This window comes from Pygocentrus nattereri, chromosome 26 (assembly GCF_015220715.1).
Source record: "Pygocentrus nattereri isolate fPygNat1 chromosome 26, fPygNat1.pri, whole genome shotgun sequence".
Lineage (NCBI taxonomy): Eukaryota > Metazoa > Chordata > Actinopteri > Characiformes > Serrasalmidae > Pygocentrus > Pygocentrus nattereri.
In genome coordinates this window covers 31,147,361-31,167,760 of record NC_051236.1, presented here as the reverse complement: position 1 = coordinate 31,167,760, position 20,400 = coordinate 31,147,361, and the positions used below count along the sequence as shown (strand labels likewise).

Below are 20,400 nucleotides of genomic sequence, written 5' to 3'. Positions count from 1 at the left end.
TTTATTTATTTTTATTAACAAAAGTGTATTGATTCACCAAAAGACCCTCAGAAACACTGATCTGGGACATGATTTGTCAAGCATTGTGATTAATCATTTGCATATTGCCACTTTCTGCTATATATATATATATATATATATATATATATATTGTGCACCCCTAGTAAAAATGTATGTATTTCTGACTGACTTTTTTTCTGGTTTAAACTGTTTTGATCACTCCTTGTCTGCCCTAAGCATGCATCACAGCAGGGAAGCATCAGCAGCTTAGTAGCGCGAGGTGGCCTGGATTTAACAGTTAGAAGCCTGTCGTTCTCCTCTCGGTCTGCGTTGGTTCCTTTTCCATTCCACTACACCCGTGACTGTATAATGAATTATGCTGCTGTTGAATTAGCATGTAGCTGTCGCTTCAACTCTGGCGCCTGAGTCCTGACAGGACCACCACCACACACATACACGCACACATACGCACACGCAAACCCGTGCCCGACCCTTCCTGATTTATCAACTGCTGAAGCCACACTGAAGTGTGCCTACTGAATCAGCAATGCAAACAAACAGGGCCAAAGCTGTTGAGCTAAATCAAAGCGGACAGCTCAACTACGGGCCAACCAGAAAGGGTTAATTATGCAAATGGAGCACAACTCCGGCCTGATTTCTGGTGTTTATCAATGCTATGAAAAAAATGTAGTAGAGTCAGTTTTATGGGTTTTTTGTTTGCTTGTTTGTTTTTGTCATTTTGCATTTTTATAGAAAAGAATGTGGTATGAAGTCCAGGTTAATTTTGTTTACTATATAAAATGTGTAGTATAGATATATAGACACAAGAAACCATATAATATTATTCCATATATTTTGAAAAAATATAACACTTACTATGAGTCCGTATGACTCTGAAACTCTGAAACTAAATATAATTACTCTATATGTGCATGTGGACAATGCAGTTCAATAAATATGTAATTTTTCTGGCCTTTGCACTCTTAAGTATTGCACAAGAGTTGGGTGTTAAATTGGTGTTGCTGCCTCTTCAATGTACTGGTGAAATCAGTGTTGGATATTGAGTTCTGTTCTGAAAAAAAATGCACTGAGAAGTATAGAAGCTGGAGGGAATATTGTCATTAATAAAAGATTATTTCTAGTAACTTACTGTCTTTTGGTAGTCAACACATTTAGGCCTTAATGATGTGACACTGATGATATTTCTTGTTTACGTGCTTACAATGTACATAGCAATAGCAGCTTATAAAGTAAGTGGTCTATCCTAGAGAAGTAAAGAATCTATGACACGACAGGAGCCATCTGTCCAGTCCTGTTTTTTCCTCTTTTTATAATGAACAATGGGAAGCAGTGCTTGTATTTCACTGTATTTCACATCTAACCGTATTCATTTACCTGGGTTTCCAAAGTGCAATTAACAAGAAACCTCAACTTGATCCAGTACTTCAGAATGTGGCTCCGTTAAACATCACCATCTCCCCACTGATACATTGCCATGACGACTCACCATGCCAACCGTCCTTGTCAATGTGAGCAGGGGGATTCGGAAGGGATTACATGTTGTTACAGCTTTTGACAGAACTTGTGCTGTCCAGCACTAATCTAATAGGATAAGATACGTGCACTGGTGAACATTTTGCGCTCAGTTTAAGATTATTAGATGGAGACTAGCGCTAAGTGATGTTGATAAAATTCAAAATCATTACATTTTCCGAATGTATCATAAAGTCAGATGATATTTAAGTTTGGGTTTATAAAGTTGATAAACTCATGCTTCATGAGTGCTGCTAAAAAATGTTTGTATTGTTTTTTTTTACAATTCCACCAAAGGTGTTTTTGTTGTGGCAATAGCTACATTGCTATTTTATATAATAAAATGTTATGGTGGATGTAACCTTTATTATCTCATTAACTGACATTCAGTTTGTCTGACACCAGTACTGCTATAGATGATATTGGCCAGCACTACTGGAGACTAATTCCACATTAAGGTATAGATTTGTCTAGCGATGCAGTCATTTATCACTGATGTGACACATTTTGAGGTGGTAAAAAGTCAAATGTCTTGATGTATCACAAATTTTTATGTTTATACAAACCCAGTTCCAAAAAAGTTGGGACAGTAAGTAAAATGCAAATAAAAACAGAATGCAGTGGTTTATAAACTCTTTACTGATATTAATAACAGCACAAATAAGACATTTAATATTTGACCTAATCAATTTTATTTTGTAAATATATACATTCCAACTTTGATACCTGCAACAAAGTTTTGGAATTTTCCACAGATAAACAAGTGAGTAGGTAATAGGTGATGCTGTCATGATTGAGTATAAAGGAGCATTCATGAAAATCTGTTTTTGGAAATAATGAATCTCATGTTCTCTGGGTCAAAGAGGAAAAGGACCATCTTTATTGTTACCAACACAAAGTTCTGAAGTCATCATCTGTCATGATGTGGGGTGTGTTAGTGCTAGTGGCATGGATAATATGCAGATCTGTGAAGACACAATTGTGGCGTGTTCAGACAGGTTTCGTTACATTAAAAATTAACACTGGTGTGATTGCTCTGTTAGAGCAACTGAGAAAGCTTTCATCCAAAATCTAGTGTGAACCATATAAGCAGAACAAGATCCTCTGAGCAGGTCGGTCTCAGATTGTTTCAAAATCTAGTGCAGTTAATTTAAAATAGGAACACAATATAGAACAAAGAAGGCTAACCACAACAATCACAGAGTGAGCCGTTGTCTTCTCTTTGTATAATTTCTTTGGTATGAAGAAAGGACAAGTTTCTGATGCTGTTTTGATTCGTGTTTTTTTTTTCGTCTCTTCATAAGCTCTTAATTAGTCCTTTTAGAACAGATTTCAGTTTTAAAACCAGACTGTGGCATGTTTGAAGTCCTAATATACTCAATGTGCACATTTGACTGCACCCCTAAATTATATCATGTGTGTATTAAAGGAATTTCACCATGCTTTGTGTCATGCAAAAAAAATGCACAGTCTCATAACTTATTGCTATTACAAGACTGATAAAGCAAGACATAAATAAATCCAATGAGCTAAAATAAAACAGAGCATAATTCAGAACATTTGGTGTACATTATCACCATGAGTTTACATAATAAAATCTAGCCAGTCAATTTTATGACTGGTTTTACCTGTATGACTGTTACACATATGTCAGCGAACCAGAACTAAAACACATCAGTGTGTTATTTTCTGCTTTGGTCTGAACCAGGAGATACCAAACAACGAGTGTAAACGCACCCTTAATGCTGAGGAGTACATACGTATTTTGGAATAACATGCTGCCATCTAGACTGTGCCTTTTTTCAGGGACAGGGAAGAATGAGGACTGACGATTGGTTTTCTCAGTTCCCAAATGAATACTAAACTTTGGTAAAAGAAATGGCGACGCAACACAGTGGTAAAAATGCCTCTGTCTCTGCTTTTTTTGGAACATGTTACAGGCTTCAAATTTAGAATAAATGTGTATGTATATATGTCAGAATATATGTAGGCGTGTATATATGTACTATTATTATAAATAAACGTTGGAAAAAGAATGATTAGAGAAATAGACAAAAAGACATTTTGGAGTCAGGATAAGCTTCTAATGCCTTTTCATTCTTGCTCAATAAAACCAACAGAGAAAAGTAGCTGTGTTTATGGCCATTTGCTGAATTGCTTACTTTTTTCTGGCACTTTCCAATTCTTGCCTGATAACTCGGCTATGTTCTCACTGCGTCTGTCCCTGGCACTTTGAAATGAATGCTAATATTTGCTCAGTGCGAAATCTTTAACACAGTGGCAATACTGATTAAGCTTTACGAGGCTACTCACTGTGAGTGTTATGAGACTACAGTGAGTGCAGCAGTGTGAATGTGGGTGATATTGAAGCTGTGTGTGTGTGTGTGTGTGTGCGTGTGTGTGTGTGTGTGTGTGTGTGTGTGTATGTACATTTGGCTTCCCTTTTCTTCTCTTGGACACGGTTCAGTCACAAAGAGACACTAGTGGCATTTGCTTCTTGTGCTTGTTCAATTAAAGCTGGCTGCAAAAGGAATGTTAAGCTGTAGTGATGGCCGGCTCCGTTTATAGCACTTCAATTAATATTTCAGGATCTAGGGGAAGCCTGCCATGAGACTGGCAGCCATGTTGGATGTTTAGTTAATGGAAAATGCAGAAGGCTCTGAGTGCTGCACATTCAGCCGTGCACACTAACACATGGGGTTTGGAGTAGGGGGTGGGGTATCAACGAGGATTTTGGAACGTAGTCATCATCTCAGGAAAAAAAATTGTTCATAAATCCTGCATGTGCCCTCCATTCCTTGCATGTTCCTCAGAAGCTTCCGGAGCCGTTTCTCGGAAATTAAATGAATAGCCTCCGATAAACGAGCAGACAGCGAAAAAATCCATCGTCCGCTAAGCCTGTTGCCCCGGGTTTTTATTAAATATTGATTTGATTTGTAAAAGGCCAGATGCTCAGAGGTTGAACAAATGTCACAGACTCCCTTTTGCTTTGGTTTGGTTCTTTTAGAATTCTGTCCAATGGATCGTCAGGTCAAGAGTATATTAAAAATAAAAAACTACAGTTCCAGCTTTTTGGACATGGTCCTGGCATAGTAACCCTAAATACAGTAGCTTTGCAGATTACAGTGTTATGATGATAAATATGGCATGGTGGTAAAAACGGTAGACTCTTCTGATTAACTGATATACATTCAGTTTCAGGGAAGTAGCTGAACTGAATGTACTAGTGTACTAAATGTAAAGTTTGGTGGAGGGGGGATCATGGTGTGGGGTTGTTTTTCAGGAGTTGGGCTCAGCTCCTTAGTTCCAGTGAAAGGAAATCTTAATGTTTCAGCACCAAGAGGTTTTGGACAATTTCTTGCTCCCAACTTTGTGGGAACAGTTCAGGGACGGCCCCTTCCTGTTCCAACATGACTGCGCACTAGAGCACAAAGCAGGTCCATAAAGACACGGATGATCGAGTTTGGTGTGGAAGAACTTGACTGGCCTGCACAGTCCTGACCTCAACCCGATAGAATGATAGAATTTGGGATGAATTAGAGCGGAGACTGCAAGCCAGGCCTTCTCGTCCACCATCAGTGCCTGACTTCACAAATGCGGTTCTGGAAGAATGGTCAATTCCCATAAACACACTCCTAATCCTTGTGGAAAGCCTTCCCAGAAGAGTTGATGGTGTTATAGCTACAAACGGTGGGTCAACGTCATATTAAACCTTATGGATTAAGAAGAAGTCACTCAAGTGTGAAGGCACACGAGCGAATACTTGGAAATATAATGTGTGTGTGTGTGTGTGTGTGTGTGTGTGTGTGTATTTATATATATATATATATATAAGTGATACTTTTTTTTTGATCCCACAACCGGGGAAATTCCACCTCCGCATTTAACCCATCCATGAAGTGAAACACCACTTACACACTAGTGAATAGACACACACACTAGGGGGCAGTGAGCACACTTGCCCAGAGCGGTGGGCAGCCCTATCCACAGCGCCCGGGGAGCAGTTGGGGGTTAGGTGTCTTGCTGAAGGACACCTCAGTCATGGACTGTCGGTCCTGGGGATCAAACCGGCAACCTTCTGGTTACAGGGGCAGATCCCTAACCTCCAGCCCACGACTGCCCCAAAAAAAAAAAAAAAAAAAAAAAAAAAAAAAAAATATATATATATATATATATATATATATATATATATATATATATATGTGTGTGTGTGTGTGTGTGTGTGTGTGTGTGTGTGTGTATATGCACACACGAGTACTATGACAATGATATTCATCCAGACTGCCACAGAAATTCAGCTGGAACGTTTCTTACAGACCATAATAAAACAGTGGTTCTCTTCTTAGTGCTCATTAGCATATTACAGTTTTCTGTAGACAACACAGTTTTCTACAGTTACATACCAGAACCATGATGCCAGAAGTGAGAAGGGGAGGAGAAATGAATGGATCAACATCATAATCTCCTCTGTGTTGTTGTGTTGGAGAGAAAATGTGGAAGCCTGGCTGGATAACATTAGGAGGAATCAATTAGCCTGCCATTACAGAGTAAAGTGGCCCTCACTGAATCGTATAATTATGACCTTCAGCAAAAGCCAGTTTTATAGATGCAGAATACCCCCTACCCTCTTTCTCTCTTTTTCTCTTTCTCCCCCTCTCTCGCTTTCTTGCTCTCTCTCTCTCTCTCTCTCTCTCTCTCTCTCTCTCTCTCTCTCTCTCTCTTTCTCTCACTCGCTTGCTCATTCTTTCTCTCCCCCTCATTTGTGCTTAATTGTATTTATTTAAGATAATCCATTCTGTGGTTTTAATTATGTGCGTTAGGTTAAGAGAGAGATAAATAAATCATCATTTGTCTTGGTTAGACATGGTTGGGAGGTCACATGTACAAACAGTTGTACAGCATATGGTCCTCTGTTTGGTTTCTTAAGCTGGTTCTACAGTAAAGAAAATACTGGACTTCCTTAATGATATCTTAATTTGTCATATTGATCCCTCCATTTTTATAGAAAACAGGTTCTGAAATCAGAAACCAGTTAAGGAGGTCTAATACTTACCAACACGACTTGAAGCAGCCGTATGAAGATGTAGGCATGCCGTTTGCTCAGTGCTAATTGGTGGGGTAAAAGCTGTCACTGCTTGTTAACTAAAGCAGCCTGTAGCTCCAGTGCACAATTAAAAAAAAAAACTGCTGAGTTTTTTATATATATATATATTCCTATAAGATACATTTTAGCCTTCAGCGCTTCATAATCTTAGTACATCAGTTTAAGCAAAGGGCAGAATTGGCACTGTTTTGTAATTGTGAAGTTGAGGGAGATGTTAAACCCATTCACACAGTGGCCTGAATGAATATGACTTTGCATGGTCAGTTGAAATGTGAAATGAAGGCTGGTGGACAAATGGAGCTTTGGCAGCAGCTGTACTCTTACTGTTCAGCCTAACGACAGTGCTGTGTACCAATCAGTTGTCAATGAGGGATGACAGCAGAGCTCGAATGACCTGCTCTCTGTCGTTTTGTTGGTGGCTGACAGATGCTGTCCTGCAGCTCCACTCCAGTACAAGCCCTGCTCCAGCTTTTTGACTGCACTTTTGTATAAGACTACTTGTAATACACTATGTAACTATGTAGGCTAACCTGCTTTAGTTATGTAATGTAGTCTTTACAGATAGACATTTTCAGGATTTTTGCTATTCAAATGGCAAATTAATTTCTGAATGAACAGTATTTAAATTCCATCTAGAATGTTTTTTATGGTTATTAAAGGTGTAGAGATGTACTTAATTCAGTTTGATTCACAGTATTTGCATGGTCAAGATTTGAACTATCTTGACAATAGGATGATGTTCTAGACACTTACATGGGGTAAATTTTGATAGTATATATTGTAAATGGTTTGCTACTTTGTTCCAGCTGCACCTGGAATAAATTGAGTTGAGTCAGGTATAAACAACAGAGCTGCTTAGAGAGGTATTCTCACTGATAGAGGCAAATACCACCATGTGGAGTGATATTGAACCTGACTGAGTTCAGCTCAGTCGCCCAGCAAGTTCTTTGCAAGCTGGATTTAGTTTTAAAAGAACTGACCTCCTGTAAATCTAAGAAGTGTTTTTATGATGCCAGAAACATGGCTGCATATGACCTCATAAATTCTCTACCTCTCTGAGACAATCCACCGTACATCAGCGAGAATCAAGTCTTTGATTTGTTCTTTTGATCCTGTCCTCTGTTTTGTTTTTTTTTTGTTGTTTTTAGCGAGTGTATTGGGTTGCATTTTGTGGTCTTCTGGCCCGCACTGGGCAAACAGCTTTTCTCTTTTAAGAAGCTGATGGTGGAGGGGGATTCCAGCCAAGTAAAATAAACACGGCCGAACACTGAGTGGAGCGGAGACTTGGCAGATGCGGATTGAATCGTTGCGTGAACGGGGGGAATTTTTATGTTCCATTTTTGCTTGACAGTCTAGACGTTTTATAAGGTTGGGAAGAATTCTATCAGCCTTAAGTTTCTGTTGAAGGCCTCATGCTCGCAACCTTCTTTTCTGCTTAATGTAATGTAAAGTATGAGAAACATACTCTGTAGGCATTTGCTTCAAACACTTGTTTTGGGTTCTGTATTGAGGCTTCTTAATATTGAATAGTGGAACGGCTAGTAGACGCTTTTCCTTGAAAAATAGCTATTTTATTACAACTGTTACATGTTACACTGGTGAAAGTCTTGCAAAATATTAAAGACATTGGTGAATCAGTAATGGGGCATGGTTAAAGGTTGGCTTGCATTATTTTGAGAATTATTGGACTAGATGAACATCTTGATTCATTAAAACACTCACAGTGTAACTTTGATTGGTCAGGATGCTCACCGTCCACAATAAAACAAAGTTGCGATTGGACAGAGATTTGCATATCGCAGCCTTCTACACTATCAGTATTGAAAAAGTCAGTATTGCTAAAGCTGTTAACAAGTGCCTTAACAAGCCCTAATTTTTAATGGAGTTATGACATAACTGAAGTTTAAGGAAAGATCACGCCTAAACTCCTACTTAATTCTAGCTTCCTATAAATACCAGTTCTTAACTCCTCCTACTCGTGACAAATTTCGCACCCCACCTCCTCCCCTTTCTCCTCAACCTTATCCACGCATGCAGTTGATCCTTAATGGAGGGTCGGCCTTGTCACGATCCGCAGAAGCCGTACCGAACTCTAGCCCAAAATTCGTTCCCATCCACTCTTCATCTATTTACCGAGGCGTGGTCTGCTTTCGTGAATAAAGTGTAGGTCTACGTGATTGCCAGCAAAGCTATATTATTACTCACATTTAGAATCGTGTCTCTGTTGTTTCTCTTGTTCTTCTGGTTTGTTTTGGATTGGCTCATGCTTTCACACAGTGTGGTATTTATGAGGTGTTAACCACAGGCACACTGTTTCATGTCCTGCTCGTGTCTCTGTGCTCACAAGCTGGATCGATTTGTACGCTCCGAAGTGGAAACTCTTGCTCTTTTAGGAGTTCTTTAAAAAGGTTATTAGGGCCTTTGTAACATTTGTGGAGTTAACTTTGTGTTTTTTTTCTCCTTTTTACCCGTAGAAGCCATTGGTGATTTAATACACACAGACACACACACACACGTGTGTATATATATATATATATATATATATATATATATATATATACTCAATATAGCTGTGTATATATACACTATATTGAAATGCCAAAGAGGTTATAATTGAAAATCCTTTCTAGACCAGGCTTACAGACCCATTCTTCTAGGCCAATCCTGTGTCTGTCACCTAAGTGAACTTAATCTATCGCAAAACATTGATAATAATTCTAGAATTCACAACATATTTTTTGAAGTGAAGGAAGAAGTGTAGCCCCAACCCCTGACTCTGCCCTAGTTACCTTAACAGGTTGGAAGAATCTGTGTGTATAGAAAAGGACGTGTATGCAGCTCATTTCTCCCGTGAGGCTCAGACCCCACGCTGGGCCTGATCTGTGACCTTATGACCTCTCCCACTCGCCAGCAGTCTCTGCATTTGCATAAAGGACCCCCAAGCACCCCTGGCCGTACAGCAGGACTTTTTCTCACCAAACTGACCCCACGCCATGGCGTCCGAAACCCCAGCCTGCAGTCTGGGTTTAATGCACCAAGCACTCGTCTTTGTCTCTGTATTAATGAAGTGCTCTCCCTTTTCAGTGCCAGACAATGGCACGCATAATGGGTGTTAATGCCCAAGACTGCTCGAGCTCTGTCGACTCGCTTAGTGCTCCAGTCTCAAAGTCATATTTTTGCCAAAGTGTCAAAACTTGTGAGGGTAAATGATTGTCAACCTTTTGACTTGCACTAGATTGACTTTGTAAGGGATGAGAATGGAGGCAGCTAACTGAAATGGATGGAGATACTGTAGCTTAGATGAAAGCGACAGGCCACTGAGAGAGTGAGTGACTGAGTGCATGTGTATGTGTACTGAAGATGGCAGTCCACCTCAGCCATTGTATATAAGAGAGAGAGAGAGAAAGTGATGAGAGACCTCTAATGGTGCAATGTAAAACTACAGCAAAGCTGCAGATTTACAGTTACAGGTCATCACTGTTCAAAGGACAGTTCAAGAAACAGTCACCATGGAGCTGTATCATAGTCACCTGGCAAAGTTGACTTTTTTCCAGCACAGGAACAGTTAATCAAATATGTAGAGATTGATCATGAACCAGTAAAGTTAGAGCCACAATGTCATCATGTTCTGAGTACATAGTTTTCATTGTTTTCCAGCATTTATTTATCAAGACCTTTTTATTTGGGCGGCACGGTGGCGTTTGCATGTTCTCCCCGTGTCTGCGTGGGTTTCCTCCGGGTTCTCCGATTTCCTCCCACAGTCCAAAGACATGCAGTCAGGCCAATTGGACAAGCTAAAATGCCCCTAGGTGTGAGTGACTGTCTGTGTCTGTCTGTCTGCCCTGCGATGGACTGGCGACCTGTCCAGGTTGTATCCTGCCTTCCGCCCGAAGACTGCTGGGATAGGCTCCAACACCCCTGGAGAAGTGACCCTGTTGGAGAAGCGGCTTACAAAATGGATGGATGGATGGATGGATGGATGGACCTTTTTATTCATTGTTTTTCTGGTTAAGCTGCATGTTGCAGCTTGTTGGCCAACTTCATAATCACTACATATTTTGATAAATATTGTGTAAATGCTTTCAAGTATCAAGTTTTATTTTAGTTTATATCGTTCACCCTTACCATCTCCTCCTTATTTCAGTGCTAAGTATCCGTGGTGCACAAGAGGAGGAGCCTCCCGATCCCCAGCTGATGCGACTGGACAACATGCTGCTGGCAGAGGGTGTGTCTGGACCAGAGAAAGGTGGGGGGTCAGCGGCGGCAGCAGCTGCGGCTGCAGCTTCAGGTGGAGCTGGGGCCGATAACTCTGCTGAACACTCTGATTACAGAGCTAAACTCTCTCAGATCCGCCAGATCTATCACACTGAGCTGGAGAAATACGAACAGGTGAGCAATGAAAGTCAGCCGTTTAGATAACTCTGGCACACTGACATTAAAAACAGTAGTTCCTTAGTTCATTTTTCTCTTAATTAAGGTACCACACATAAATAGATGTCCAAGCATAAAGTGTGGGATATTAGTGATTTCATAAAGTTTGTATTTTTCTGTCGTAAAATCAGAAACATGCACCTATAAAGCTGTATTTAATGTATAAATATTTACTTCATACAGTGCCTTTTTATAACACTGCTATGCTATTGTTAATTTTTCTTAGCACTTTAAAATGGGATTTTTTGTGTTATAATGCTGCTGTACCTTGACTTTCCCAGACTGGTCTTAACACTAGCTATAGCAGCCTTAGCATGTTGTAGCATATGACAGACATACAGGCAACATGTTTAAGATGTGAATCACTATAATGGACCTGGTTTTTAACTAGACCTATATTATTAAACTCTGAATATTATTGGATTAGCCCATTAGCCTCTTAGTAGTTTGCCAGTTTGGTTGTTGAATCAAACTGTGTTCGTACAGAGTATGTTTACTACAATGTTGGACCTTTTATGTTATATATACACAAAAACGGTCTTCTCTGCAGAAGGGAAACAGAAAAATTAAATGACATTTTGTGGATTGATTAATCGTCTTTCTTGAGAAAATCGTGATTATTTTTCCCATCATTAGTCAGAGCTGTGGTGTAACTGGGAAGCTGAATAGTGGACTCTTTCTTAGTACAGCAGTGAAACTCCAAATTGATGAACGGGACAGTCAAGGAATTTCTGGCATACTGAAGTGCATGCTGGGAAGGGGCCAGGTGTCCTCTGTGTCTGTTCAGAAGAAGGAATTCATACCTGTCACACACAGGGACAGCAGACAGTCCTACTCAATGCATACACAAACACTATACTTCAAACACTGGCCTTCCTGCACCGCGGTCCCAAGTCGTCCTTCCTCTCTTGCTCTCCATTTCTTGACAACGTCAATAATTTGTCATTTGTTTTGCTCTCTGCACACTGTGTGAACAAGCAAAGCTCTTGTGCCAATAAAGCCATTTTTAAATTGAGCTTGCAACAGTGCAAGTGGATTAACTACTCAAGTCACTCCATATAGTTAAGCCTAATGGGTTCATGAAAAGCAACCTGCAGAAATAAGCCGATACAGTATCTAAAGGAGACCTCTGAAGGACAATTCTGGCCTTCTCTAGTGCACTGAAAAATAAAAATCCTTCACAAATCTGAAAATGTAATTCTGGACACCGAAAACCAAACACTAACAATGAATATGAGTAGTTTATGTATGTATGCTATTATTACAGTATATGCCATGAAATGTACCGCCCCACCCATACAATTTTATTATTTTAGTTATATTTAGCACTTTCACTGGAATTTGTTTTGGCATATGAAAAACTGTGGCTACAGATGGCATTGATGTGCTTTTTACTTCTTTTTTTTGCTTTATTCTACATATTGAGCCGGATGACATGTTTTCAAGTGGTATCAAACATAGCTGAGCTGTATCCTCTCTTGATATTCAGCATTAAGAATAACTTAATGAAATTGTAAACCGCATTTCTAGTGCTCCATGTAGAAACCCAGAAATAGTTCCACATGGCCAACACTGGTGCTGCTCAATTATTTAAATGAGACCAGCACAGGAGAGTGAAAATAGTTTGAGTTACCATATCTCTTTTTCATTATCAATAAAATTATTTGTAAAGGTTTTTAAACTTGTTGTAGGCCTGTGTAGTCTTTATGATTAGGAATATATATATATAAGTAATCAGCCAATCATGTTTTGATTTCCAATGGGTGGGACCAATTTTGTGAGGGAAAAAAAGTCACTGTAAGCCTACCGAAGACCTTGACACGTCACTGACCAGGCAGACAAGCTGCTGCCTAATCAGTGGGGTAGTTAGAAATGGAAAACAGTGTTGGCAGCTCTATACCAGAGCGCTCGACTGAAAGAGTCACTGTGAAACTGTTACAAGGTAAAATATGTGCATGGAAGAACATGGAACACAGAATGTCTTTTAGAAGCTGCAGATATCTGTCATTACAGATTAATCTAGAACTGCCTTTTTTGAAATTACCATCCCAGATTAAATAGTGCAGCAGTTAAATTCTGTTACCGAAATATTTTCAATCCGACCATAAACAGTGTTGCACTTACAGTCTGGTGACTAAATGTGCCCGGATGTAATAGCTGCACTGATTAAGACTGAATGTAAAATTTGAGTAAGAAGCTAACCTAAGCCTCATTACAAAGTGTTCTTGCCAGTCACCTTTTGTGTAGTGCTAATAAACTAGAATCCTATAGCAGAGGTTTTACTCATTTCTTGTCAGAGTGTTGACATTTATGGCCCAAATTGAAAGCCTAGCTTCAGTAGTCATGGCTTGCCACTGCTAGCTACAGACACACAGTCAAGTATTTAAAATAAAAATGGCGATTAAGTTTTGTTTAAGATATGCTGTAGCACATACTGAGGTAAAAAGTGAATTACTGTTTACAGCCCATGACCCAAGGTTTCTTTCAAGACCTGTAACTTGTTCACCTTCTGTGTTGTCAAAATGTGCCCGGATTTGCTCTGTTATAATGTACAAACATATATACACAGAGCAAAATTTCCGATTTACAGTACCATTTAGGGGTAGATGTTTCTCCAGACTTTGTTGCTGCTTTCAAGCTTCATCTCTTGAAAACGCATTAGGTATTTTTAATGATGGCGTGAAGGAATACCTACAGATGTGTCATTTAATTTGCTGCTCTAAATCTGACATACCAGTATATCCCACATAACTGCCAGACATAAAATCTCTTTCAGATAGATTCTCTAACATTGGCCATCTCACTCCTAAAGATGACTAAACGCAAAACAGCCTGATCAAATCCAGCCGTTACATTATCACGTGAAGGTCTTCAGAGATCAAACAGTACAACACAGTGGGTGACAATCCAGGATTGCCCTTCAATCGTAATAAATGAAATCACTTATTAAATTCCAGTGCAAACGTGGACTGTCTGTGGACAATTCCGCACAATCTAATGTTCGTCAATTGTACCTGCTTACTTTTTTTGACATTACTTTTTTTGACTTTACTTTTTTTCTTTTCTTTCTGTCTCTGTAGGCCTGTAATGAGTTCACCACTCACGTGATGAACCTGCTGCGGGAACAGTCCCGCACGCGGCCCATTTCACCCAAAGAGATTGAACGCATGGTCAGTATCATCCACCGCAAATTCAGCTCTATCCAGATGCAGCTCAAACAAAGCACCTGTGAGGCAGTCATGATCCTCCGCTCTCGCTTCCTTGATGCCAGGTTTGTCTGTGTGTGTGTGTGTGTGTGTGTGTGTGTGTGTGTGTGTGTGTGTGTGTGTGTGTGTGTGTGTGTGTGTGTGTGTAGTGACTGTCCACACTTGTTAGACTTCACAGTCATACTGTGCTGCAACAAAATGTACAGAATGTGAAGTTGCATTCATTGAGACACATTTTAAAACTAATTAATTTTCTTGGTGCTCTAACATGTTAAGAGGACAACGTAAGTTGTCTTTTGTTAGCTATGTAGCTAATTCAGATATTTTTACATGTACAGCATGTATATGTATACGGAATGGAATGTTGTTGGAACAAAATCTTGTATCTCCAAAATGATAACCAGTCATTCTTCCCAGTAATTATTGGCCATTTCTTTTGGTTTGTCCATCATAAAATTTACACACAATGTAAAAGACAAAAAAGTATTTTCAAATTGTCAAAAACTGAAAAATTACAAAAATGGAGGTACAGGGTTTTGTCCCAACAGCAGTGGTATGTTTTTTTTTCTTACATTTTCACTTGCAAAAACAAAGCTAGCTTTGTTTCATTACATATGATGGTGGGAAACTGTAGACGTTTGAGTTTGCTAATTAGTTCATTTGACCACTTGGCTTGTTCTTTAATAGTTGCTTGCAATTAAGAAAAAAAGGCAATTAATTATTTATCGCAACAATTTATATGATAGTCGTCATATAAATGTACCTCTCCTATAGAGGTACTTACTATGATAATCAATAATATAATATATATAAAATAAATAATATACTATAAATATTTTATAAGTAGAGTAAGAAATAAAACACACTTTCAAATGTAGAAAGCTACAGAAAGCTCTGCTGCAGCTCCAGACAAGTTATGGGCATTATCACAAACAACGAAGGCAAGAACATGCACTACTGATCATAAACAAGCAAAACAATGGTGTTTTTGGATTTAATTAGAATTAAAAATTTTATATACTGGGGACACTAGCAAACATTTGACAGGTTTTTAGAAGACAATCTGATCAAAGTTATATGTTTTCTTTAGTACAGCTGCCAGCGCCAGTTACAGACTTTTACTTTCACTATAGTCACTGTTCAGCTTTCAGCACAGCTGCTCTCTTATCTCATAATACCAGTGGGATATGACTGATATGGAGGTTTTATGGAAAAGTCCTTCTCAAAGATGCATCAGAATATGCCTATGTATTTTTTTGATGACCATCTCATGACGATCGTATGACCTCCAGGCTAAGAATCACTGGTTTAAGTGCTGCATAGATTTGGGGTCACTTGATGACTTACGCTGAGCGCTCCCTGGTGGCTTTAGGAGAAATAACGTTGAGTTTGAAATCTGGAGTTTATTGCAGTTGTATATCCTCTTACTCATTTTCTTACTCATATACAGTGAGGAAAATAAGTATTTGAACACCCTGTGACTTTGCAAGTTCTCCCACTTAGAAATCATGGAGGGGTCTGAAATTTTCATCTTGGGTGCATGTCCACTGTGAGAGACATACACAATGTATGATTTTTTAATAATTTATTTGTGTGTTACTGCTGCAAATAAGTATTTGAACACCTGTCAATCAGCAAAAATTCTGGCCCTCAAAGACCTGTTAGTCTGCCTCTAAAAAGTCCACCTCCACTCCACTTATCATTCTAAATTAGAAGCACCTGTTTGAGGTCGTTAGCTGCATAAAGACACCTGTCCACCTCACACAATTAGTAAGACTCCAACTACTAACATGTTTAAGTCCAAAGAGCTGTCCAAAGACACCAGAGACAAAATTGTAGGTTGGAAACGGCTACGGGGCAATTGCCAAGCAGCTTGGTGAAAAAAGATCAACTGTTGGAGCAATTATTAGAAAATGGAAGAAGCTAAACATGACTGTCAATCTCCCTCGGACTGGGGCTCCATGCAAGATCTCACCTCGTGGCGTATCAATGATCCTAAGAAAGGTGAGGAATCAGCCCAGAACTACACGGGAGGAGCTGGTCAATGACCTGAAGAGAGCTGGCACCACTGTTTCCAAGGTTACTGTGGGTAATACACTAAGATGTCATAGTTTAAAGTCATGCATGGCATGGAAGGTTCCCCTGCTTAAATCAGCACACGTCCAGGCCCGTCTTAAGTTTGCCCGTGACCATTTGGATCATCCAGAGGAGTCATGGGAGAAAGTTCTGTGGTCAGATGAGACCAAATAGAACTTTTTGGTCTTAATTCCACTCGCCGTGTTTGGAGGACGAAGAATGATGAGTACCATGCCAAAAACACCATCCCTGCTGTGAAGCATGGGGGTGCAAGCATCATGCCTTGGGGGTGTTTTTCTGCACATGGGACAGGACGACTGCACTGTATTAAGGAGAGGATGACTGGGGCCATGTATTGCGAGATTCTGGGGAACAACCTCCTTCCCTCAGTTAGACCATTGAAGATGGGTCATGGCTGGGTCTTCCAACATGACAATGACCCAAAGCACACAGCCAGGATAACCAAGGAGTGGCTCCGTGAGAAGCACTTCAAGGTTCTGGAGTGGCCTAGCTAGTCTCCAGACCTAAACCTTATAGAAAATCTATGGAGGGAGCTGAAACTCCGTGTTTCTCAGCGATAGCCCAGAAACCTGGCTGATCTGGAGAAGATCTGTGTGGAGGAATGGGCCAAAATCCCTGCTGCAGTGTGTGCAAACCTGGTGAAAAACTACAGGAAACTGCAAACAAAGGCTACTGTACCAAATATTAACATTGATTTTCACAGGTGTTCAAATACGTATTTGCAGCAGTAACACACAAATAAATGATTAAAAAATCATACACTGTGATTTCCGGATTTTTTTTTAGATTATGTCTCTCACAGTGGACATGCACCTAAGACGAAAATTTCAGACCCCTCCATGATTTCTAAGTGGGAAAACTTGCAAAGTAGCAGGGTGTTCAGATACTTATTTTCCTCACTGCATACAAGAATGACCCCATGTCCTGACAAGGTATGAAAACAAACCTGTGTATGCATCTGTTTATTCCAGTCTTTGTATACTGTATATGTGTGTCTGAACATTTTCAATGTGCGTAGGTGTTCCTGTCTGTATCTGTTCACAAAGATAACATGTAGCAATTGTTCCGATTCTTTTGTTTCGTTAGTGTGTGCGAGCTCGGATCCATGCACGCCTTGCTCCCACATTTTTATCTCATTGTGTCCTCTCTCCTCATTCGCTGCATTGCTTTAAGCCTGTGACAGGCACGTCCATGTAAAACTTAACAGTCATGCAATTTAATTGTGCAGATTTGCGTCCCCTGACACACCGTAGCGTTACTGATCTCTGTCGATTTTTATTTATTTATTTATTTTTCTCAGCTAGCAGTTCAGTCCTAAAGCCACACGGACCCAGGCAGCCTTTCCGCATTTCCGTTAGACCACATACAAGCCTCCGCACACTGCAGAGTGTGGAGCGCTTTCCTTCTTTAATGTAATCGCTTGTTCCCTTTGATACATGCCTGGGATTTGCATACATTTCTTTGAGGATAAATCATGCTGGAAGCCTTGAGTCGGAGGCATAACATTTAAATGAGCCTCTCGCTCCCTTTCACCACGCACTATCCATTCTGCTGCAAATGATGGTGGAAAGAGTCTCTCTCTCTCTCTCTCTCTCTCTCTCTCTTCATTTCTTCTCACTCTCACTGTCTTTCCTCGCTTTTCCTGTTTCTTTCCCTTTCTCTTTGTCCATCTCACTCTTTCCATGTTTTCTAGTGCCCGCTCACTCTCGTTCCTCGCTTTCTCTTCTTCTTTCTCTTTCTTTCTTGCTCATTTTTTTCCTCTAGCTCTCCTCTCTCTCTCTCTCTCTCTCTCTCTCTCTCTCTCTCTCTCTCTCTCTCTCTCTCTGTTGCTCTTACTATTTTCTCTTTTGCTCTCTGTTTCTCTTTTTGCCCTTCTCGGTTTCTCTCTCTGTCTTGCTCTCTCTCTCTCCTTTCCTCTCCTTTCCTCCTCTGTCTTTTTCTCTCTCCTGCTCAGCACTCTTCAGATTAATTCTTTCACAGGCTGAAACCATGCTGTGCTCATTTGCATATGGTGAAGAGGGGCTTTGTGGGTAGGAAATCGTCTGGCTCTGTGTTCCGGGGAGGATCTCCCAGGGTTCAGTGTTGCATATGCAAAGCCCCTGCGTTTTGCCCCCGTGAGACATGCCACATTCACACACTCTTAACCCAAAAGATGAGTAATGCTGAGAGCGGGGCGAATTCACTGGCACCCTGCACTGCTTTCCTCTCTTTTAAAGCTTTTAAACCTTCTCCAGCACATATGTGTATATGTGTGTGGCCTGCTGTATGCTTCCCCATACAACATGTGCATTCAGATTCTTTAACACAACGTTATCTAGTGTTAGGTAATGTATCAAAGTGCATAGTGGATAACACCACCACTCCACTCAAGAGACTGAGGTTCAGTTCCCAGAACAGGTAGGAGTGGCAGCACTATGGATTAGGGCTTGATGAATTAGCATTTTACACACTTCAAATACTCACAGGTGTTTCCGAACAATGCTCATTTTCAAGACCGCCGTTAAAAATAATATTTACATTTCATAATTGACCTTTCCTTTAGTATGTCCTATCCTTTGTTCTATAAAATTAATTTCTTAATCAAATTATTACATATTTTGATTTGTAGAGAACAGTTTTACACATGTATACATCGCTTTTTACAGTAGATGTACCACAGATGCCGAGAGAGACCTCATATATGTCTCTCATAAACACTGCTTTTATGTTGTCAGAATAGACAGATGAGTCTGTTTTGTTTTTTTTTGTTTTTTGTTTGGCTTACCTAGATAGCATCGCTAGCAGCATAGAAACAAGTTCAAATATTAGATTTTTTTTCTGGCTTTTTAAGTCTTTTTCCAGCAATATGTCGCTAAATTCAGTTTAGCTAGTTTACTTAATGGATTGGTAAGTTCAAATTCGTTTGATAGGGTATTTACAAGGGAACATAAATAATGTTGTTTTAATGTTTTATACTAAATGTGTGTCGATTTACAGCCATTCATATCTTACAGTAATTAACTGAACCGATTAGCTAGCTTGCTGCCTCTGTTTGTCTCCATATCTCGGCTTCGTGGTGGCTGTGTGGCTCTTTGTGGGTAAACGAGTGACTGAGCACAAGCTCAGCTTTTCCTTAATGGCATTTAACATTTAAACCTATAGCTGAACAAATTAATGTTTCCTTTCCTCTAAATGTGGTTTCCATTTTTATATCTTTTATGTTCAAGGAAAAGGGATGACTATCAAAATCATGGAGTGTGGTCCATGAGAGTGGTCTAGAATTCTGGTATACTAAATAAGAAAACAAATACCAACATAACAAACACCATTTATTTGCACCAGCCCAACTATAGACTACGTTACATTTACCTACCTCTTATCTACCACTGTATTTTCTATACTGTACGTATACAGAGAGGGAGAAAATTTATACTAAAATGTCATCTTTTAGTAGCTCAAACAGCATCACTTGTAGTGTGAGTTACTGGTACGACATATATATGACCCCTTCTTGATTCTCAGGAAAAAACATTACAATACTCTTAGCTGTATTTTAGCTCTTCTTATCTCATTAGATGTCATTTATTTTCAAAATGTAGTTGCACTACTCAATTATAAGTCTTTTAAACCTTTTAATGAATCAGAAACATGTAACGTCTTTCTCTCTGTTGTCTCTCCATAGGAGGAAAAGACGAAACTTCAACAAGCAGGCCACAGAGATCCTGAATGAATATTTTTATTCTCACCTCAGTAACCCATACCCCAGCGAGGAGGCCAAGGAGGAGCTGGCCAAGAAATGCTCCATCACCGTTGCCCAGGTAACTCCCTCTTTCGCTTTGTTATAGAGCTGCAACTAATGATTATTTTTGTAAGTGATCAGCCTATGTGCTGTGTATTCGACAAACTTTTAGAAGTCAATTGTTATCACTTTTATTTAGCTTTCCTACTCAAATGTAATGACATAATTACATGCAATAAGACAGAAAACCTGTAATAAACATTTCATCAAATTTAAGGAAATGTGTCCTCTTTTACTTACGACACATTGTA

At 39.6% G+C, this 20,400-nt stretch overlaps 1 protein-coding gene across 4 annotated transcripts in view; it reads left to right on the top strand.

Moving 5' to 3' along the window:
* pbx1b (pre-B-cell leukemia homeobox 1b) overlaps positions 1 to 20,400 on the top strand; it is a 94,082-nt gene that overhangs the window by 61,315 nt on the left and 12,367 nt on the right. For all 4 annotated transcript variants that reach the window (XM_037534921.1, XM_017724702.2, XM_037534920.1 and 1 more), the window contains exons 3-5: positions 10,782 to 11,026; positions 14,149 to 14,339; positions 20,033 to 20,168. In XM_037534921.1, the coding sequence (XP_037390818.1) occupies positions 10,782 to 11,026; positions 14,149 to 14,339; positions 20,033 to 20,168 (572 nt within the window). The remainder of the gene's footprint in view (positions 1 to 10,781; positions 11,027 to 14,148; positions 14,340 to 20,032; positions 20,169 to 20,400) is intronic.